Source organism: Natator depressus, chromosome 15 (genome assembly GCF_965152275.1).
Source record: "Natator depressus isolate rNatDep1 chromosome 15, rNatDep2.hap1, whole genome shotgun sequence".
In the NCBI taxonomy this organism is placed as follows: domain Eukaryota; kingdom Metazoa; phylum Chordata; order Testudines; family Cheloniidae; genus Natator; species Natator depressus.
The window spans coordinates 5,772,474-5,795,422 of record NC_134248.1 but is presented as its reverse complement, the minus strand read 5'-3'; the positions used below and the strand labels follow the sequence as shown (position 1 = coordinate 5,795,422).

Genomic DNA, 22,949 nt, shown 5'->3' with positions numbered 1-22,949 from the left:
ACCCTCGGTGCAGTGCTGGTCTAAGAGAAGGGGGCTGCTTCCCTTAGCCTCTTCTTGCCCTGGAGTTGGGCAACAGCAGTCTCACAGGACTCTGGGTGCCACACTAAACCCCACAGCAAGGGTTTGGCTGGCAAAAGCGGGTGCCATGACACTCTGGGATCTGGCAGGAGCTCTGCCTGGGGAGTGGAGGGGGAGATGCCTCGCTGACAGGGAGGCCCTGCACTGGCTCTGGGCGAGTGACAGGCCAAGGGTGCTGCAAGAGGGGAAGGACGGAAGTCTCCTGCAAAACCCTGGATAGAACATGGCAGCTAGGGTCAATCCTGTTACAAACCTAAATGAACACAGTAGTCAAAAGCAGCATCAGCCGGCCATCTTCAGGGGATGAGGGGATGCCAGTCTCCAGGCCTTGGGAGTGCCAGGCAGCCTCTGGCCAACACAGCTAAGGCAGTGCCTGCCAGCATGGAGCCAGATGACTCGGCCAAGCTCCCCTGGGAGCATCACAGGGCGAGGAGGAAAAGGGTGCCTGCCTCCTCTGTCACAGGCGCTGACCTCCAGGAGGCATCACATCTCATGGAGCTTCCATCGCCCCGGCCACAGCACACCACATGGATTCGGCTGGGGCCTGGCACAGGGGGCAGGGCATGGGTCAGACACCTCTCCTCAGCCACTTGGGTCCAGCAAAGCCAGCAAGGTTCAGCGAAAGGCTCTCCATATCCTCTGCTGGAGACAGCTCCCTGCCTGAGCTGGCTCTGACCCTTCTGCTCTAGGGGAAGCTCCTCCTCTGTCCTTGCAGCCAGCAGCAGCGTGTTGGCTGCCCCACTACAAGGAGGCAGTGGCACTGCCCAGGGCTACCCGAGGCTGGGGAGAGCTCCGGCTGGGGGCAGCACAGGTATCCTGCCCAGTGCTCGATGCTGTTCCTGGCTCCTGTTCTCCCAAGGTGGCATGGCTGGAGCCTCGCCTCCCCCACCAGCATCCCATGGGTGGAACCTCACTGATCCGGGAGCAGCTGACCCGCACTCACAGAAAGGGCCAGCATGACTCCATGGTGCTCTCTAGTCCAGGTGTGCCTTTGCGAGGCACCTCCGTCCTCCCTTCCGCATGGATCCGTGCGGTGGTCACCTCCAGGCTGCATTACTGCTGCAAGCTGTGCACTGAGCTGAGCGTGGATGAAATGCAAGAGCTGCAGCCTGAACACAGGGTAGCAGCCCCTCAATGGGCCAGGCTGCTGGGCCCGTGAGCACATCTCCCTTGTACTCAGTTTCTTCCACTGGTTCCCAGTCCACAGCCTCGGTCCTGATCTGTAAAGCCAGCAAAAGGCCAGGTTCCAGCTACCTTAGCGACCGCATCTGCACCCATGATCAACAGCTGTGCACATCGCAGCTCACAAGCCCCAGCCGAAGCCCACGAGAGCTGTAGGTAAAGTGCTGCCAGTCACCAGAAGAGCCTCCTCACCCAGGGAAGGGAGAAGAGCAGGAGACTCCATACAGTCCATCTTACCTGGGAAGCTCCCAGATGCTATGGTGATGGATGCTGAAGGCCCTCAAAGAGACAACTAGATTAGACAAACCAGACTGAGGGAGGCTTGGAGTCTAGTGGTGAGAAGAGGCCTGGGGCTGAGGAAACCTGGATTGCCTTCCTGATTGACCCCGACTGCTGTGAGACCTTGAGAGAGGCTTCCAGATGGAGATGCTAAGAGGTTAATTTATCCCCCACCTCATGAAGCATTTTGAGAGTGTCAGATAAAAGGCACTAAACACGTGCAAAGTATCATAATTAGTGTTAAATGCAAACCTTGAGGTATTGGTTTGTTATATTGTTACCTTCGTATATGCAGGAGATGCAAAGGGGCTCACTTAATTTTCCTGCGGGAACCGTAACCTCTGAATTCCCTGGACTTATGTGATACATGCTCAGACTGAATGTTGCATTCGAGCGAGGCCGTGCACAGAACACACATAGGCAGGAAGCCTTTCCTCCAGCACGAACACGCAGCCGCTGAGCAGCGCAGAGCAATACCACACAACAGGAAGTCAGGGATACTGGGCCAGCTGGAACTGCGGGAAGTTTTACAGGAATCCAAAAATAGCCTCCCAAAGTTTCACAGCTGCGCTCTGGGAATCCAGGGTCCAAGAATGCTCAGTCCCAAAACACTCACTCTTGCAGAACTGAACTCAACAAAGCCCTCTAGAGACAGAGGCACTGAAAGCTGAGCTTCAGCCCCCAGGGGAGCTTTGAACCACTGACAATAACCAATTGATTGTAACAGTACCTTCAGATGACCCTACCCTGGAGCAGCCCCGGCCAGAGCTCTCCTTGCAGAAATGAAGAGCATGCTGTGGAATACGCACTATTATCCTGCCATATCTAGGACGTGCCTTAAGTTACGACCTTCCCTTCCACTGGGGACTTCAGTGAGTGTCCACAACAGAGCCCCAAATCCCCATCACTTGCTTCTTCCACTCACTGCAGACACGCTCAGGCCGAACGTCTGGCACTGGAGCTGTAGCAACGTTCACTGAAGCTCTTCATGTTCCATACATGCAGCCTCCCTTTTCTTTCCAGCCCCCGTCTCCGTACCCCCTCCTTCACTTCTCTTTCTCTTCCCTCCCTCAGAGATGAGGCCTCTGGTAGTTACATCATCTCTTCAAGGGGGCTGGGCAGTACACTCTGAAACCCATCAATCTACTCCCATGACTATCCAAACACAGGCCAATACAGAGTCGTGAGAGGCGTCTGAGGGGCAGAAATGGCTGCCCCCAAAGTACCCCTCAACCCCAGCATAGAGAGTAAGTGACCAACCCAGAAGCTGAGTTTCATTCTCCAGCCAAGGCCCAAATGAGGAACCTAGTGTGTGACAAGGACCCAAAATGAGGAAGACTGCAAAATGATTCATGCAGGACAAACTGCGTGGTCTTCTTCCCCTGAGTGTACATGGCTCTCTTTGCTCAGCTTCACAAGGCTTTATGGTGGATGTAAACGGCTGTCAGCAGTAACAGCGAGGAGACCCGAAATCTGGGTGGAAGGGCAGGAACTAATGCTCGGGACCCCCTCTCGCGGGGGAAGCCAGACACTGCTTGTGGAACTGACGTCTGCACTTTGCTGTCTCCTGGAGGTAGCTGGCACCGTGCTGGGAAGGGACGTGACTAACTTTCTGAGGGGAGCCCAGCTCCAGTCCACCGGCTGCAATGCCACTTTACCAAGTGAACAGAAGTTTGGGGATATGCCCACTGTCCTGCAGACATCCACTGTTTCGCTGCTGGTCCCTGCCTCGCCCCCAGGGCCAGCTTTGACCAAGGAAGGAAAGGCAGGACCCTCCCAAAGGAACCCCCTGGTCACAGAGCTCTGAGCAAGGCAGGCTCTGGGGGAGCCGAACTCAGATACAAGGGGGCTGGGAAAGCCCTTCAGGGACGGGAGGAGAGGTGGCTCTGAGGAAGGAGGAAAAAGCAGTGTCTAAAGAAGGGATGCTGGTGCTTACCTATCAAACACTCGTCTCCTTGTTGCCTCCATCCTGGGCAGCACAGAGATCCAGAGAAGCTGCACAAAGGAAAACACAAAGGTCCGGTTACAATTCTCACGTACCTCGGTCCCTCTGCCAAAGGCTTCCCCTTCCTCTGGAGAGAGCTCGCTCTCCTGCGTGTTGGGCCATAGCTCTGAGAGAGCCACCCCACCCCAAGGACTTGAAGTGAGTCAGGAAGACCCAGGGCTCCACTTTAAAACCCAGCGGGCAGGCCTGTTTGAGAGGAAGGCAAATATCTGCAGCCAGTGACTGCAAGTCCTGGCTGACACCGGGGCTGGGGCACTCACTCGTGGGCTGCTCCGCTCCCCCCACCCTTTGGAGAATACTTTGGGGCAATTCTCCTTTTCCTCAAGGGCTGTCCAGTGCAGGGTGCTGACAGCTACAATGCAAACCAAACAAAAGAATGCAGCTGCAGGAAGTCTCAGACCCTGAGTCAATTGACGCGGGCTCACCTTATGGGGCTAAAAAGAGCAGTGTGGACACATTCCCGCTTGAGCTGGGGCCCAGGCTCTGAGACCCTCCCCAGATTTCAGATCCCAGGCTCCAGACGCCAGGCTCCAGCCCAAGCGGGAATGGCCACACTGCTAATTTTAGCCCCACAGCACAAGCCCCGTGAGCCTGTGTCATAGAACCCTAGGGTTAGAAGGGACCGCAAGAGTCATCTAGTCTAACCTCCTGCCAAGATGCAGGATTTGTTGGGTCTAAACCATCTAAGACAGATGGCTATCCAGCCTCCTTTTAAAACCTCCAGGAAAGGAGCTTCCACACCCTCCCTCGCATCAGTTGACCTGGGCTCTGCGACTTGTTCCACAGAGTTTTTCTTTGCAGTGTAGATGTATCGTACGCGGGTGGTCGGAGGATAAGCAAGGGATGATGCTTTCAATATGCTACCACCACTCACACCCATATCTCGGTCTCATCTGCCCCAGCTGGTGCAGCGGAACTAACCATCATGTGTCGGCATAAGATAGGGGCTTGCTGGTGTGTGAGCTTGCAAATGGCCAATCCAGACAAGCCTGAAGTGATGCTAGGTTGGGGGAAGAAGCGGGAAGAGCTGGAGAGGATACCAGCAACAGAGGGTCCACATTCTTCACAGGAAATCTTTGTCATCCACATTTCCGATTTGAAAATGGAGTTACAACGACGGTTTCATTTCTTCAAAAATCTCCATTTTGAAAAATATTCAATGGAAACTTCGGAAGAAATGCCACCTGATGCCTCGCCCAGTGAAATGGGGGGTGCTTTTCCATTTTTCTGCATGGCCTGTTTTGATTGTTTAGAAAGCAAGTGACTGAGTTAGCCAAAAACATCTTGTTTTCAGCATCCCCCCTTTTGAAAATGAAATACAATTTTTCTATAAAAAATTGCAAAAAAATGAAAAATTGGAGCTTTGTGGAATACATGGAGCCAAAATGTCTTCACCTGGCCCAGATCCATACAATCCTTCTATTTCTTGACCAGCTCCAGTCAGTCAAACATCCCTCCCTGCTGTCTGTCATACAGGTCTGAAGCTAGAGCCATGGTAGAGACCAGCTGCAGTGGAGAGAGCACTCTGGGTATGTCTACACTACAAGAACACACTTGCAGCTGGCTCATGCCAGCTGACATGTGCTCACAGGCCTTGGCCTGTGGAGCTATAAATTTGCAGCATAGAGGTCGGGGCTCGGGCTGGAGCCCAGGCTCTGAGACCCTCCCCACCTTGCAGAGTCTCAGAGTCTGGGATCCAGCCTGAGCCCAAATGTGTTCACTGCAACTTGATAGCCCCACAGGCCGAGCTCTGCAAGCCCAAGTCAGCTGACCAGTGCCAGCCGTGGGTGTTTTACTGCAATGTAGACATTCCCTCTGAGTCCATACATAGTGAGAGGGATCAGTCATTTTCTGTTAGACCATGAGACAGTGACCCAGGCCTTCGTTACCAAGATGAGACTGGACTAAACTCATCTCCTGCTGTGGCCCAAACGTCACTTGCAGCTTCCACTTGTTGTTACAGAAACTGCCCCGGGAGCATTGACCTCTCACTGCTTCTAGCCTCTGTACAAGTCTTCAAGGGCACGTGGGAGCTGCAAGCAGCTACAAGGGAGCAGCCTCCCTAACCAAACTTGGCATCTAGAAGCTGAACAAACCAGGCCATTTCAAAGCAGCCCAGCTGCTCTTCTAAGCACTAGACTGGAGTAGCCGGAGCTTCCCTTTCTGAGACACACAGGGCAGTTACTCATCTGTTGCTCTCTCAGGCAAAGTTCTGTTCTGCAGACCATGTCCAAGACCTCTCCTGTGACACACATTTGGCTGCCTTGTCACAGCTCTCATATACTGTGCGTGTGTGTGAAAGAGACACAGTTGGAAATCATCAATGACGGAGAATCCACCACGACCCTTGGTGAATTTTTCCAGTGGTTAATTACTCTCACTGTTAAAAATGTACACTTTCTTTCCAGTCTGAATTTGTTTAGCTTTAGCTTCCTAATATTGGCTCGTGTTATACCTTGCTCTGCTAGGTTGAAGAACCCATTATTAAATATTTGTTCCCCATATAGGTACTTATAGACAGTGATCAAGTCACCCCTTAACCTTCTCTTTGTTAAACTAAACAGATTGAGCTCCTTGAGTCTGTCACTATAAGGCAGGTTTTCTAATCCTTTACTCATTCTCGTGACTCTTCTCTAAACCCTCTCCAATTTTTCAACCTCCTTCTTAAACTGTGGACACCAGAACTGAACACAGTATTCCAGCAGTGGTTGCATCAGTGCCAAATACAGTGGCAAAATAACCTCTCCACTCATCCTGGAGATTTCCTTGTTTACGCATGCCAGTATTACATTAGCCTGTTTGGTCACAGCGTCACACTGGGAGCTCATGATCAGCTGATTATCTGCCATGAGCCCCAAATCTTTTTCAGAGTCACTGCTTCCCAGGATAAAGTCCCCCAACCTGTAAGTACAGCCTATGTTCTTAGTTCCTAGATGTATACAGTTACATGTAGGCATATTAAAATGCATATTGTTTGCTTGTACCTAGCTGACCAAGTGACCCAGACTGCTCTGTATCAGTGACCTGTCCTCTTCATTTTTTACCCCAATTTTTGTGTCATTTGCAAACTTAATCAGTAATTATGTTGTCTACTTCTAGGTCATTAATAAAAATGTTAAATAGCATAGGGCCAAGAATCGATTGCTGCGGGACCGCACTAGAAACATACCCATCTGATGACAATTCCCCATTTACAATTACATTTTGAGACCTGTCAATTAGCCTGAGTTTAATCAATTTAATGTGTGCTATGCTTATTTTATATCTTTCTAGTTTTTTTAATCAAAATGTCATGTGGTACCAAGTCAAATGTCTTACAGAAGTCTAAGTACATTACGTCTACACGATTACCTTTATCAACCAACTTGTAATCTCATTAAAAAGAGATACCAAGACAGTGTGACAAGATATATTTTCTATAAAGCCATGTTGATTGGCATTAATTATATTACCCTCCTTGAAATCTTTAATTGAGTCCTGCAACACTCCCTCCATTATCTTATCATGGGATCAACATCAGACCAACAGGCCTATAATACTTGGGTCATCCTGTGACCTTTTTAAACAATGGCACAACTGAGCTTTCTTCCAGTCTTCTGGAACTTCCCTGGTGCTTCCAGACTTAGTGAAAATCAAAATTAATGGTTGAGCGAGCTCCTCAGCCAGCTGTTTTAAAACTCTTGGATGCAAGTTAACTGGACCTACTGATCTGAAAAGTTTAATTTTAGTAGTTCATAGAATATCAGGGTTGGAAGGGACCTCAGGAGGTCATCCCCATACTCCTGAGACATCTGTGGACCAGAAAGAGTGTTACCATATGGTAGGATTACATCATCTGTGTTTTCCCCAAATACAGAACGGAAATATTTAATGGACACTTCTGCCTTTTCTGCTTTTTATTGATGATTCTGCCATTTCCATCTAGTAATGGACCAATATCATTTTCAGGATCCTTTTTGTTCCTAATATACTTTAAAAATTCCTTCTTATCATCCTTAACTCTGTTGGCCATAATTTCTCTGTGTGTCCCTTTGCCTCCGTTATCAAATTTTTTACAATTCCTAGCTTCTGATCTATATTCATTACTCTCAGCTTTTCCATTCTTCCATTTGTTTACACACACACACACACACACACACACACACCTGCCTTCACTCCCCATCCTAACCAGGCCATTTTTAACCAATATGGCCTTCTTCCTCAATTGTGGCTCTTGGGCATCTAATCAAGTGATCGTAAACAATTCCCAAATATCATTCACGTTTTTCTGATTAAATTCTTCCTCCCTGATGATCTGGCTTATAATTGTTTTCAGCTTTGTGAAATAGGCCTTTTTAAAGCATACATCATTGATCTGGACTTTATTCTGTTTGCACATTAAAAATGTGCTGAAGTCATTATCACTTCTATCTAAGCTGCCGTTAGTTTTTAGTTCTGTGATCAATTCCTCTTTATCCGTCAAGACAAGGTCTAATATAGAGTTCCCCCATGTTGGATGCAACACTTTTTTCATGCACAGCTGCGTACAGGGGAGGGGAAGGTCAGACCTTAAGTGTCCGAGAGAAGCCCCCAAATACAGAACAGAAATATATTGCTGTGATGATTTAAAGCCAACTGGGAAGTGTCTGTCTCCCCTCTTCCCCCTTTGCCCTAGTTTGGAGGTGGGAAGAAGCACAGTCTCTAGTGGCACCAGGAGCCTCTCTAGAGCGGGTCTGAAATTTTTTCTCAAAGGAAATACTTATTAAATGCATTTTTTTCTAAATTCTCCATGAATCATTTTTCATTTTTTCAACAGAAAATATTTTCAGTTTCCAAACCCCCAAAATTTTACCAAAAACTGAACATTTTTATCAAAATGAAGAAACAAAAAACTGTTTTCATTTTTTTCAGTTAAAAATATTTTGAGAGGAAAATGTCAAGTCAGTTCTAAGTCTGTCTCTTTCAAATGCAGCAACTAAACCACAGGACCCCCCCCCCCCCCCAGCACACCAGTGCAGGGCCTGGAATGAGCTCCAGCAAACACTGAATCCCTCATGGCCAGCAGAGGAAGTTCTGCAGCTCACAGCAAAACATCAGGACCTGGGCAGCTTGTTTTAATGCAGCTCAAAGACCCCTTCTGGGCTAGATCTGTAGCAGTTTACACCTCATACAAGGCAAAGGCAGTGAAGAATAAACCAACTCCAGACTAGCATCAGTTCTTTATAGCTCATCATTAACGTTGCATGGACTTTACTTATTGGATTCGACTCCTTGGTGCCAGCATCTCCACAGTAGCAGCAGGAATCTGATGTGACCTGTGCCAGCTTCACTCCTGCTCCAATTGTCAAAGCACCATGTGCAGCAGAATTCGAGGCACATATTCAAGCCTCCATTGCTGCTGGAGGAGTTAATTGTGGGATAGGCAGGACAGTGGCACACAGGAACACATTGCCAGACTGGATCAGACAGTGTTCCGTCTAGCCCAGTGGCCTGTCTCTGACAGACACCAGTATCAGCTGCTTTAGAGGAAAGGGCAGTAAACCCCTAGTGAGCAATACTGGCCATAGGGGAACTCAGTGGATGTTTGCACTACCAATATTAATGTTAATCTGCTTTTGATTCCTGCTCAGCTCTTGGCCTTAGCAGCATCTTGTGGTGGTGAGTTCCAATGGTCAATAATGCTCGGTGTAAGAGAGTATTTCCTTGTCAGTGTTAAATTTGTTGCCTTTCAATTTCATTGGACATCCCTTTGTCTGGATTTACTATCTCAAGGTCTTTCATTATTTCATATACCCCTAATATGTGCCCTCTTATTCATCTCCTCTCTAACTAAGCAGTCACAATCATTTATTAACTCCCGTAGGGTTCTACCACCCATCACTGTAGAATCTAAAAATTAACAGCAATAGTGAAGAATTGAATGGACTTCATGGAGTTTCTGGCTCTTCTTCCTTTTCAGGATCAAACTGTCTCTGCTTGCAGCAGGGTAGCTGCTTTTCACTCACCTTTCATACAGAAGTCTCTCCCAGCCTCTGATCATATTTATCATCCATTTCTGGACACATTCTGCATCGGTGTAGCGCTTCTATTATAGTCTAGCCCTAAGGCACCTCTCTCCCCCCATTCATTGTATAGGAGCTCAGGCTTTGTGAATCGTAGTGTGTTCCTGTGATTTTCTAGGTGCCTAAAAGTTAGGCACTGTGATGCTGCACCTCAGTACCTGGGTCACTCAAGGCCTTAAGTAACTACATCATTTTTGCAAATCTATTACCCTAATAGATTAGTGAGGCAGGATTTTCCTTTGCAGAAACTGTTCAGATTAATCCTTGTCATAGCATGGTCATGCAGATGTTTTATAATTCTACTTTTAGTTATCATTTCAGCCCGTTTTCCTGGTCTTCAAGAGAGGCTAACTGGTGTGGACCAATTTGACCCTCCACTTCTATGGGGGAGCAGATGTAGCCATATCCAGGAGGTTACTCCTTCAGTGAGGGGAATGCAGGGCTCCCATGGAAGTGTGTGCAGAAGAGAAGGTGAAAAGTTTTCTATAATTTGGATTGCCAAACCAGGCTGGATCGAAATGACAGGATCCCCATCACAACCCCAGGCAGGCACTGATCCAGTCTGAGAAGAGGATTATCCTGATAGTCTGACTATCTCCTCATTATGCCCCCTTCTATTTGGAAAACAATACCCCCTGGATGATGTTGAACTTGCTGCATGCAGTCACTCCAGCTGTCTCCCCCCCATGGAGGATTTGAGGTTTGGGATTTATTTCCACTACCCTCCGGCTCCCAATTATTAGTTGCATTTCCCCAAAATTAATCTTGTTTTGTTATAATGAAAATTGGACTCTAATGCTAGTAGAAAACTAGAGCTAGTTCCTACCACAGTAGAATCACCCACTTCAAAGACAATGCTCCAGAAAACCCCAGTTATGGGAGAAGTTCTAACCCTAAGGAGTAGACGAAGGAACATTTTACATTTATCTCGTGCCTGCTACCTCAAAAGGTTTCATTAACGTAAAGCAATATACAAACTATGTAATTTATCCAGGGATCGCTCACCCACCCCTGACACGCAGCCACCTCTGTGGCGGAAATGTGGCCTTGCACATAGTGCACTGCAACGCCACACGAGAGAGGAGGCAGGGAATTCAGAAGGCTGTGGAAGACTCTAGTTAAAACTGCAGAAGGAATTTAGGGATGCAGAATGTGATTACTCCAGTCCAGGTAGAATTCGGATAGGCCAGGTTTAATATCCCGACTCTGAGGAAAAAAGGCACAGCGGGTTTACAAACAACATCATCTTCCTTTTCAGAAAAAGAAAACAACAAGGCATCATAGGATCCAAGATATCAATAAGCAACTTACGGACATATGGAAGGAGCACTTGGTTAACAGAGCGTACACTCATGCAGCCACTGCCTTGATACAGCCGATAAAGATGCTATGGCACTCTAATGAGCAGAAATGGACAGGACCTCTGCTAAACACCAAAAAGTAACAAGTGAAGGGAATGTAGAGGCCTAGGGCAGGTCTACACTACAGGCCTATGTTAGGGAATGTCCATACTACCGTCCTTCTGTCGGTGGTGCACGTCCTCACCAGGAGCACTTCCACCAACTGAAGAGGGGCAGTAGGGGTTGCGGGGGGGGCTGAGACCCAGGGCTCTCAGCTCCATGCTGTTCCCCACCGGGAGCCCAGCTGCCCTTCTGGGCTCTTGGCTTCTCGCCTCCCAGCCAGGAGCGCAGGGTGGGGGGTACCTGGGCTTCTTGGCTCCCTGAACAGGGAGCCTTTGGGTAGCAGCCAGCATGGAGCTGAAAGACAGCCAACAGCCCATGTAAGGAATGCAGTGTCAACATGGACACTGCGTGGCCCTAACTAGACCAACATAAGCACTATGCCTCTGGCGAAGGTGGAATTATGATGTCAGTGTCGTAGGTCACTGACGTCAGCGGGTCAAGGCTGTAGTGTGCACACTGACACAATTTGGTCGACATGAGGCAGCTTATGTCGACCTAACTGTGTAGTGTAGAGCAGGCCTGTGCACTGTACAGGATGACAGCATGGCATCTCCTGACCAGGTGAGACCCGGTTTTATCATGCCATGTGCATAGCCTCGGAGTCACAAAGTTAAAGGCCAGAAGGGCCCACCACATCTTCCAGTCTGACCTCCTGTATAGCACGGGTCACCAGCCCCACCCAGCACCCGCAAACTAACCTAACAACTGAAATGAGACCAAAGTATCACAGTCCACAGGAGAGCAGACTGGTATGTGCCACAGGCAGAGAATGGGGGGACTGAGGTGCACCAGTGCTGAGGTCCCTACAATGGCAGGGAAATGATTGAGAGAATCTTGGCAAGTGGCACCCCCCCCCACCCCCAAGGTCACTGCCAATCAGACCTGGGGGAAAATTCCTGCCTGGCCCCACAGATGGTGATCACTTAGACCCTGAGCAAGAACCAGCCAGCCAAACACCTGAGAGAGAATGCTCAGTACCACCTCAGAGCCCCGGCCCTTCCCATCCTATGTCCCTTCTCCAGCCATGGCCATTCCTGATGCTTCAGAGGAAAGAGATTTTAAAAAACCCACAGAATACATGGGGAGGGGGACAGAATCCCTTCCTGACCTCTGCTGGTCGCTGGCTGAAACCTTGAAGCATGAGCTTTAGGAACATAAGACATATACTGGAAGTGAGCCCCAGGGCTGCTGAGCCACCCCCCAACCATAAGCAACCTCGTTTTTTCTTCCTCAAGTGCTTGCTCATGTCCATTCCACATTAGGTGACTCCCAAAAAGTGTCATAGGAGCTGGGATTGGAGTTCATGGACATGCTGATTGCAACATGGCTCGACCAAACTCGGTGTCATCTCTAGCTTGCTGAGTGATGGCGTAGTGGGAAGAAAACATGTACCAATGACTAAGTCACCCCTCTGCAGATGTCCTGGATCAGGATCTGGACCAGGAACACTGCCGAGGAAGCTTGCGCTCTCATAGGCTGGGCCGTCAGTATAGTCAGTGGAGGAACACACGCCTGCTTGTAGCATGTGCGGATGCACGATGTGATTCAGGATGAATCCTCTTGAGCTGAAATAGGCTTCTCATCCTGTCCGCTTCCACCACAAAGAGCTGCGTGGATCTATAGAACAGTCTTGTCCTCTCAATATAGAAAGCCAGGACGCATCTAACATCTGGTGTGTGGAGACATTGCTTCTCCCTGCTCATGTGCGGTTTTGGGAAGAAAACCAGCAGGAAAATAGTCTGATTATTGTGAAACTGCAAAACTACCTTGGGAGGAACATGGGGTGAGGGCAGAGCTGTACCTTGCTCTTAAAGAAGACCGTGTACAGGGGTTCTGATGTAAGGGCCTAGATCTCTGAGACCCGCCTGGCCAAAGTGACAGCCACTAGAAAGGACATCTTCCAAGAAAGGTAAAACAAGGGGCATGTTGCCAGTGGCTCAAAGAGGGCCCTGTGAGTTTTGACAAGACCAGGTTTAGGTCCCATGGGGGACTGGGCTCCCAAATCCGAGGGTATAGTCTTTCTAGGCCCTTGATAAAACGAACAGACATCTAATGCAAAAAAAACGATCAGCCATCCACCATGGTGCATGACCAAGTGTATTTTAACTGAAGACATTGCCAGCCCTTGCTATTTCAGATGTAGCAAATACTCAGGAATGGTCTGCAGTGACAGCCGGGCAGGTGAGAGACCTTGCTGGGAAGACCAAATGGAAAAACTCTTCTGCTTGGACAGGTATTTAGCTCTGGTAGAGGGGTTCCTGCTAGGTAGCAGCACCTGGTGGACTTGCTCGAAACAGGCCAGATTCTCGGGATTTAATCCTGGAGCTTCCAACCTGTCAGGTAGAGGGTGGTGGAGTATTTGACTATGGTCCTATGAGATCAGGTCCAGGAGGAGAGAGAGCGGCATCGGAGTGGCTAGTGAAAGACCTAGCGGTGTGGCGAACCAGTGCTGGTGCGGCCAGGCTGGGGCTATGAGAATGACCTGCGCTCTGTCCTGCTTGATCTTCAGCAGGACCTTGCGCATAAGAGGAATGGGAGGGAAGGCGTAGAACAGGTGCCATGTCCAAAGGACCAGGAAAATGTTTGAGAGTGAGCCTGGGCTGTGGCCTCGCAGGAGCAAAATTAGTAACGTTTCCTGTTCTGTTTGGTCACAAACAAGTCTACGTGGGGAGTTCCCAATCACTGGAAAACAACCCTTACTACATTGGGGTGGAGGGACCACTCGCGGTGACTGGAGAAAGACCAGCTGAGGTGATCTGCCAGCTCGTTCGGTGCTCCCGGAAGCTGAAAAGGTGGATCAAGTGCTTTATGCAAAACCTCCACAAGTGGATAGCGTCCTGACACAGGAAGAGCAAGCCCCTCCTTGCCTGTTCAGGTAGAACATGGCTGCTGTGTCGTCCATGAGCACTAGCACGTTCTTGTTCACAATGTGGGGTAAGAACACCTGACAGGCCCCAGGTGAGTCCCCCATCCTAGTTCTGACACATCCGAGACTATGGATGACGAGGGCTGGGGCCGGAAGAAGGGGATGCCTGAGAGGACTGACGGAGGATCCCTCCACCAGTTGAGGTAGGCAAGGACTGGGGCAGGAGCTGTGAGCACCGAGTCCGGGTGGTGGCGGCTTGGCGAGTACACTGAGGCCAGGCAAACTTGAAGGGGTCTGAGGCGTACTGCACTACGTATGTGCCCGCGGCCATGTGACCTAACAATTTGAGGCAAAAACGGGCCATCGTGACCGGGTGGGCCTTGACCTGCGCTGTCGATGATGCCATTGTCTGGAAGCGGGCTTCTGGGAAGAAGACCCTGGCCTGGGAGTAATCGAACACTGCTCCAATAAACTCTATCCTCTGCACATGGGCCAGGGCAGAGTTCTGTTTGTTTATAAGCAGGCCCAGTGCTCAAAAGGTTGGCTATATGAGGTGGATATTAGCCTCCACCTGGGCCTCAGACCGGCCTTTGACCAGCCAGTCATCGAGATCTGGGTAGACTTGGACCCCTCATCTTCTCAGGAAGGCCGCCACTACCTCCATGCATTTCGCAAAAACCTGTAGGGCTGCCGACAGGCCAAACGGGAGAACCGCAAATTGGTAGCGAGTCTGGTCTACAGCAAACCTGAGAACACTTCTGCGGCCTTGGAAAAGTGAGATGTGGAAATAAGCGTCTCTCTAATTGAGGGCAGCATAGCAGTCCCCTGGATGCAGGGAGGGAAAGATGGAGGCCAGGGAGACCATGTGGAACTTCAGCTTTTTGAGGTATCTGTTGAGGTATCACAGGTCTACAATAGGTCAGAGAGCACCCTTGGAATTAGGAAATAGCAGTAATAAAACCCCTTCTCTCTTAAGTCCTGAAGAACCTTCTCCATGGCTCCCCCTCAGAGGAGGGCTGGCACCTCCTGGGCTAGCAGTTGCTCATGAGACGAGTCCCTGAAGAGGGACAGGGAGAGAGGATGGAGGGGAGGAGTGGAAATATACTGGACTGTATAACCCCTTTCCACAGTGCTCAGCACCCATGCTCTGTAGTGATATGACACTGTGATGAGCTGAAGTGGGAAAGGCAGTCCGAAAACAACAAGGAGACAGGATCCAGTGACACAGCAACTGTCATAATGCCCTTGGGTGTCCCATCAAAAGTTCTGCTTAACTGCCCCCCAGTATCTGGGCGGGCTGGGTAGTGATGCTGAGGCAGACGGGGGCAGTTGCCTGGGGGGTGGTAGAGCCAAGAAACGGGTGGAGTGCTGGGGCCTGAAGTGCTTCCTCAAAGCGCCAGGGCGTAGAGATCCAGGGACTTGAGGCTGGCTCTGGAGTCCTTTGGGCCATGGAGCTTTGCATACATTTGCTCTGAGAAGAGCAAAGCACCTTCAAACAGAAGATCATGAAGGGATGGCTGGACCTCCGTCAGCAAGCCAGGGCACTGAAGCCAAGAGCACCTGCGCGTGGCCACTGCAGAGACCCTGGGTCTGGCCCCCGAGCCTGTTGCTTGCAAGGAAGCCCTGGCTACAGACTTCCCCTGCTCCACCAGAGTGGAGAACTCCTGCCTGGACTTTTGGGGAAGCAAGTCCTTGAATTTTGACAAAGTCCCAGACCATGAAATCGTACCTCCCTGGCAATGCCAGCTGGTTGGTAAAGCCTGTGTAGAATAAACCTTTCTTCCAAAGAGGCTTAGTTTCTTTGAGTCCTTTGCCTTAGGGGGTTGCTCCTTGCAGCCCTGGTCTGGAGAGGAATACAAGTACTCATACCCCTGGGCGGGAACAAAGTACTTCTTTTTGGCCCTCTTTGAAGTGGGAAGCAAGGAGGATGGGGTTTGCCACAGGGCTTTAACTGGTCCCATGCTGGCTTCATTGAGAGGTAGAATCACCTTAGATGGGGCCTCCGTGGTCAATATATCGACCAAGCTGTGGGAGGACGCTTTGACTACCTCCACTTCCAGCCCGAGGTTTGAGGCCACGGGGCACTTTCGCCCTTCTACCCACCAGCACCGCCAGTGACAGCTCTTGTACTGCTGGCAACAATGGTACCAAAAGCGCCAGCAAGTCTCTGGCTGCACTAAATGCCTCCAGGGAGCACAGTACTACGATTACACTGGTGCTGCACTGTCCCTCCGGTGCTGATGATGGGGACCGGACTCAACGGAGCCTACATACAGGATGGAATCCATGGTGCTGCCTGTGGAGCAGGTCGGAAGAGTGGCCAATTTAGGTCACACTCCCCTGCACTCCCCGTGTTTGGCCTTCCTTAGAGTCGGGGAATGCCACCTCTTAGCCAGCTGTTTCTTCTCAGCACCAGCGATGGGGAACAGTGCTGAGAGTCTCTCACAGCGGGAAGAGCACTCCACACTGCCACCGAGGGACTCGGTGCTGAGTCTGACCAGCCTCGGCTCCGAAGAGAGTCGGAGCACCACCTCCATCAGCAGGAACTTCAACCTGGCCTCCGGGCCCTTCTTTATACACAGCGTGAACGGACAGCAGATCTGACAGTGATCCCCGATATGGGTCTCACCCAAGCACTTTAACTGGAGAGTGGGTCACCCACAGGCATGGCCTTGACACAGAAGGCTCAGGGCTTGAAGCCCAAAGACCAAGGCATGCCCCAGTACTGGGAACAGATGAAACTCCGCTAACACAGCAAGAAGCACCAACTAACTATGTATAACCAACTAACAATAGTCCACGTAAGAAATAAAGAACTGGGCTAGAATGAAAACAGAGAGAATAGAGTAAAACAAAGACCACTCAGTACAGCCAAAACAAGAACAGTTCCAGTGACTGTCACGGGCGGTAAGAAGGAACTGAGAGGACGTGGAGTCAGCCAGACCCCTTATACCGGCACATGAGCGCGCAGCACCAGAGGGCGCTAGAGCCAACCTGCCGGGTACCACTCAGGGAAAAATTTCCAGTGACTGTGCTCGCAGTGCACACACCTAGTGTGGAATGGAACACAGATGACCAGAAGTGCACACAGTGCTCCAGGTGAGGTCTTACCAGCTCCCCGTACAATGGCATTAATACTTCAATATCTCTGCTTGAAATGCCTTGCCTGATACAACCTAGGACCGCATTTGCTTTTTTTCACAGCTGCATCACATTGGTAGCTCAGAGTCATCCTGTGATCGACTCACACACCCAGGTCTCTCTCCTCCTCTGTCACTTCCAAATGATGAGCCCCCAGCTGGTAGCAGAAATTCATATTAGACCCTAAGTGGTTGACCTTGCACTTTGTACTATTGAATTTCATTCCTTTTCTGTCACTCCGGTCTTCAAGATCATCCAGATGTTCCTGTATAACGTGCCCATCCTCCTCTGTATTGACGATGCTGAACTTCGTGTCATTAGCAAATTTCATTGTCACACTCCTACTTTTTGTACCAATATCATTACTAACAACATTGAATAAGATGGGTACCCAGACCAGTCCTGGAGGAGCTCCACTAATAACCACCACAGTGCATGGGGTGGGAACCTCCCATGAAATGTATGCCTCCTTCACTGGGTTTTCTAAGTGCCACTGACATCAGGATGAGTAGATTTTAAAAGTGTACAAATCAGGTCCCTCTCGGGTAGACTAGGTGGGGGGACAGCAGCCTAGAGGGGGATGGCTGGGGGTGGGGACAAGGCACTGGAACTGGGTATGCAGGGCAGGGGGTTAGTGGGCGATCGGGGCAGAACATGGGGGAGGGGTTTTAGAAGGTTGAATAGAATGACTATTTACTAGCTGTCCCTTTCCCAGGGTGCTGCCCCCACACTCCCACCCAACCTGCCTACTGTATTTATTGTTTCTATTAGGTAGCTCCTAGAAACTCCAGCTGAGATTGTGGCCCCCTGCACCAGGCACTTCACAGACTCTGCAATAAACAGGTCTTGCCCAGAAGAGCTTTCAGTGGTTATCCGCACTGTAAAGACCAGGAAATGAGACATCTACCCATCCATCTTCCCTCCTGCCTCCACTGCCCACCAGGAGGCAGAACCAGAATAAGGCACTAAGGAGGGGAAGGGTCAAGTTCAAGGCATCCTGTGGAATATAGTTGACTTCGATGGTGAGGGCACCAGGTGAGATGTGGCCTCACCTGGGAGGTGCCAGGCAGGGCTCCCTCAGGTCTGGCCTGCCCCAGAGCAGGGATTTTGTTTCCACTTCTCAAGCACTGGTTCTTTGTAACAATATGGCTATTGCTGCACCTGGAACCAGACTCCAGGCAAGTCCCTCCCTTTGAGTGCCTCTGAAAAACACAAGGGGGGGGGGGGGGTCGTCCAGCCTGGCCGTGGTCTCTCTGCTGGCTCTTGTTGCATTTTTGGAATGAAGGTGGCTGAAGGGAGGTTGGGGGGATGGAGGGGATACTCAGTAGGTTTTTCAGAAAATTGGAGGGTTTTCCCCCTAAATAGCAAATGTGATACTTTCTATTCCCCCTGCAGCAAGAAGGCCAACTCCTAAGTGAGCACATGGCTGGGATTCTGACGCCTGTTCTGGTTCATAAACTGTCTCACTAGAAAATGCGGCCTGTAATTTGAGGAGAGGGCACTGGAGCTGGGAAGTTTTGCTCAATGAGCCCATTATCCAAGCCCCTTGAGAGCCCAGGAAGGGTGTGTGTTGTTCCTGTCATAGCTTGTGGACTCATTTGACCTCACAAGCCACGATACAAAAGGTGAATATATGCTCTGTCCTGAGGTAGCAGCCCACCCCCAGCATGGGCCAGGGGCTAGAAAAGAAAGGGGCTCTTCCCTCCCGCAAAGAGCAGGTCTCGGCTCCTGCCCCACAAACCAACCTGCTGCTTGAAAGTCTGGTTTGTTGGCAGTTCTTCTGACCCCCTTCCCTCCTCCCACTCCAGCCGCAAGCTGAAAATGAGACCTTGCTTCAAATCCAGTGCTGTGGAGCAGTTGGGCTTGTGAAAACAATCTGCAGCGTCAGGGATACGATCAAATGGGAGGAAGTGGTGGCCTCTAAGCAGCTGTTTGGAGAGCGAGGCAGGGACTCTAGCAACTCCCTGGACTTCCTGGGCCTTGCTAGAGGAGTCAGATGCTCTGGTGAGGCAGCTGAAGGGGAACCAGCGCCAACCCCCTGCTTGCCAGCCCCCGTGGGCTCCAGCGCAGCTCATCTAGTGACTAGGAGAGTCAGGACGTTTGCAGCCAACATTAACATCTCCTTGATTCTATACCGCTCCAGCCCACGGGCGAGCTAACTCCCAACACCCCCCATCCAGCCCCTGCCCAAGAGTGGGCCAGTGACCCCAGAGAGGAGACTGTCTCCTCCGCGCCAGGAGTCACCAATCACCATGTACACGCACGGTAAGCAGGGGCAGGGCAGGATGGGCTCCTCACCAGCTCTGGTGACCCCTTTTTTTTTTTTTTTTTTTTAAATTTTACACACACACAATTGCTCTCCTTCCCACAGACAGCCTACTGGGTCACATGGGCCCCAGCTCATCGTGCTACACCCCAGCCCCTGACTAGCCCCCCACCCAAGCACGGTGGTGTCAGACCCCACCGCCCCGCAGTACCACACAAAAGGGACTCTGTCTTGCAAAAAAAAAAAAAAAAAAAGACTAGACGCTTCCATGGGGGGGGGGGGGTTGCAGAAATTCCACAGTATTGGAAAGTCCTCTTGTCTAGGAGGGTTTGTTTGCAAGAGTTTAAATCTAAAGCAGATGGAGCCTCCTTTCCACTGGGTTTTAGGTTACACTTGGGCTGCGTGTTTTCCCTCGGAACCTCGAGGCAGGGGGGACACCTGCTGTACGGGATCTCCCCAGAAATGCCAGCCCTGGGGCCGGCCCTGCGCTCCAGGGGCTGGGGCGAGCGGCCCACGGGTGCTGGTGGGGTTCGGGCTTGGCAGGGGGAAGAGGCAGCTGCAGCATCCCGAGAGCAGTAGACCACGACGGGGTTAATTCTCCAGAAAGCGGCGGTCGCTGGAAGGAGGGAGGGGAAGCCAAAGGCATGCGGAGCTCTGAGCTGGCACTCCAGACAGGGATGCCGAGAAACGTGCGACTAAAGTTACAGGCTCGGCCAGCCCGATCGTGGCAGTGGGGCCGATTCAGGTGACACCCCCCGGACCCCCGACCCAAGTGGTTCCGGGGGCAGCTGTGCACAGATGTAGGAGTGCACAGACCCTGCCCTACCAGGTGCCCGCGGGTCGGAACCATGCCGGCCGGCCGGGGGCCGTTAGCTAGAACTGCCCCGTCTCCGTATCCACAGGCGGGACCCCCCCACCCAAAACTTCCTTCGGAGTGGCCACTGATCCCCAGCGGCCAATGCCCCCAGCCAGAACGGGCACTCCAGCAGCTTTTGCCGCTTCGCCCAGCATTGGGGATCGCCCCCAGAAGCCCAAATCCGGGGGGCTAGGGCAGGGCCAGCGGGACCCTCGCCCCCCAGCAGCCCCTCTCGGGGGCGGGGGGATCGCAGAGCCAGCGGGACCCTCGCCCCCAGCAGCCCCTCTCGGGGGCGGGGGGGATCGCAGGGCCAGCGGGACCCTCGCCCCCAGCAGCCCCTCTCGGGGGCGGGGGGGATCGCAGGGCCAGCGGGACCCTCGCCCCCAGCAGCCCCTCTCGGGGGCGGGGGGGATCGCAGGGCCAGCGGGACCCTCGCCCCCAGCAGCCCCTCTCGGGGGCGGGGGGGATCGCAGGGCCAGCGGGACCCTCGCCCCCAGCAGCCCCTCTCGGGGGCGGGGGGGATCGCAGGGCCAGCGGGACCTTCGCCCCCAGCAGCCCCTCTCGGGGGCGGGGGGATCGCAGGGCCAGCGGGACCCTCGCCCCCAGCAGCCCCTCTCAGGGGCAGGGGGATCTCAGGGCCAGCGGGACCCTCGCCCCCAGCAGCCCCTCTCAGGGGCAGGGGGATCTCAGGGCCAGCGGGACCCTCGCCCCCAGCAGCCCCTCTCGGGGGGGGGGGATCTCAGGGCCAGCGGGACCCTCGCCCCCAGCAGCCCCTCTCGGGGGGGGGGAGATCGCAGGGCCAGCGGGACCCTCGCCCCCAGCAGCCCCTCTCGGGGGGGGGGGGAGATCGCAGGGCCAGCGGGACCCTCGCCCCCAGCAGCCCCTCTCGGGGGCGGGGGGATCGCAGAGCCAGCGGGACCCTCGCCCCCAGCAGCCCCTCTCGGGGGCGGGGGAGATCGCAGGGCCAGCGGGACCCTCGCCCCCAGCAGCCCCTCTCGGGGGCGGGGGGATCGCAGAGCCCCTCTCCAGCGGGAGGAGGCAGGCAGAGGCAGCTCTCTCCCGGGGCAGCGAGTCCCGGGCGGCGGGTTCCCGCGGCCGAGCAGGGGGCGGTGGGGCCGGGGCCGCGGCCGCTCCTACCCGCTTGCTCCGCACACGTTCCTCCCGCCGGGACGCAGCTCCTGGGCAGCTCCCCAGCTCAGCAGCAGCAGCAGCAGCGCTCCAGCCCGCCCGGGCGGAGGCAGCCCCCGGAGCCCGGCGGCCGGGCCCCCGGGCGCCTCCATCGGCGTCTCCTTTGCTCGGGCGCCGGGCGGCTGCAGCGCGGCGGCTCCTGGGCGGGGCAGCGCGGTCCGCTCTCGGGCCCGAGCGCGGCAGCCCTGGCTCCCCGGCGGCGGCTGCCTGCGGGGTCCCGGCCGGAAGCTGCAGTGCTAGAGCCGAGCTGCCCCGCCGCCGCCTCCTCCGCGCCCCTCTCGGCAGCAGCAGGAGGGCGCCCGGCCAGCCAGGAAATTCCACATTGGTTCCCCTGATCCCGGGCCAGGCTCTGGGGGACGCGGAGCCGCCGCCTCCTACCCGCCCCGGGGCTTCCCCGCCCCGTGCCCGGCCGGGCTGCAGCTCCTCACCCCCGCCACGGCCCTGGCCCCTTCCGAGCCCTTCTCCCTCGGGGGCACCGCGGGCGTTGGTTATTGTAGGGTCTCTTGGGAGGAGCGGGGCTGTCCCTGGGGGCCGCGAGTCCTAGCTAGCGGGCGAAGGGGGTGCGGAGGGCACGGTCCGACCTCGCTGGTGTGCGGGATTTGCCCGGCGCCTTCCAGAATGACCCGGCCTTTCCCAGCCTCACCACAGCCCGAGCGAGCCAGGTTGGGGCGAGGCAGGTCGCAGCCCATGTCCGAAGCGTGTTGGGGGGAGAGACAGGGCGGCGGCCGGTCCGTTGCTGCGGAGGAGACGGCTCTTGCAGCAGCTGTGAGGGAGAGGAGCGGAGATGGCCTGTCAGGTTAGCTGTAGCCCGTCCTGCAGGGGTGGGAAAGCAAGGGCAGCTGGGACCCGATAGCAAGGGGGAGCCCACGGAGAGGTTCAAGTTCAGAGAGGGCGGAAAAGGCGCTTTGTCTAGGAGATTAGGCCGGAGAACAGACTTGGGGGGTCACTGCCAGCCGCAGATCGGGGGGGGGGGGGCAAGACAACATGCAAATGAGCTGTCCACATTAGCTGCATCTTTATGAGAGAGGATGAATCGCACGAGAGCCAGCCAGCTCTTTCCAGTCATGCCGGCAGACCAAACATCAAAGGGAAGCTCTACAAAGCGGGACTGTACCCTGGAAAGCGGACTCTGAACATGACAAAGGGCAAGGATGTCTCAGCGGGGAAGCCTCATTCAGTGTTGGGGTCCACACTTCAGAAAAGGATGTTGAAAAATTGGAAAGGGTTCAGAAAACGGCCTCGAGGGCTGGCAAACCTGTCTTCTAGTGAGAGATGAAAGGAGCTCAGGGAAGGGACGGTTCTGATCATCTAGTATGACTTCCTCTAAAACGCAGGCCATAGAACTGCCTCACAATAATTCCCAGAGCAGAGCTTTTAGAAAAAACAGCCTGTCTTGATTTAAAATAGTCAGCAAGGGAGAATCCACCAAACCTTGATAAATTGTTCCAGTGGTTAATTATTCTCACCTTTAAAAAGGTATGCCTTATAGTTGGGGTTGGTCCTGCTTTGAGCAGGGGATTGGACTAGATGACCTCCTGAGGTCCCTTCCAACCCTGATATTCTATGATTCAACTTCCCACTTTT

At 53.0% G+C, this 22,949-nt stretch overlaps 1 protein-coding gene across 1 annotated transcript in view; it reads right to left on the bottom strand.

Moving 5' to 3' along the window:
* Positions 1-21,457, bottom strand: part of SCARF2 (scavenger receptor class F member 2) — a 97,055-nt gene extending 75,598 nt beyond the window's left edge. The window contains exons 1-2 of the mRNA XM_074972319.1: positions 21,315-21,457; positions 3,476-3,534 (exon numbers count right to left, since the gene is read on the bottom strand). Of these exons, the coding sequence (XP_074828420.1) occupies positions 3,476-3,534; positions 21,315-21,457 (202 nt within the window). The remainder of the gene's footprint in view (positions 1-3,475; positions 3,535-21,314) is intronic.
* Between the last annotated feature and the right edge of the window lie 1,492 nt (positions 21,458-22,949).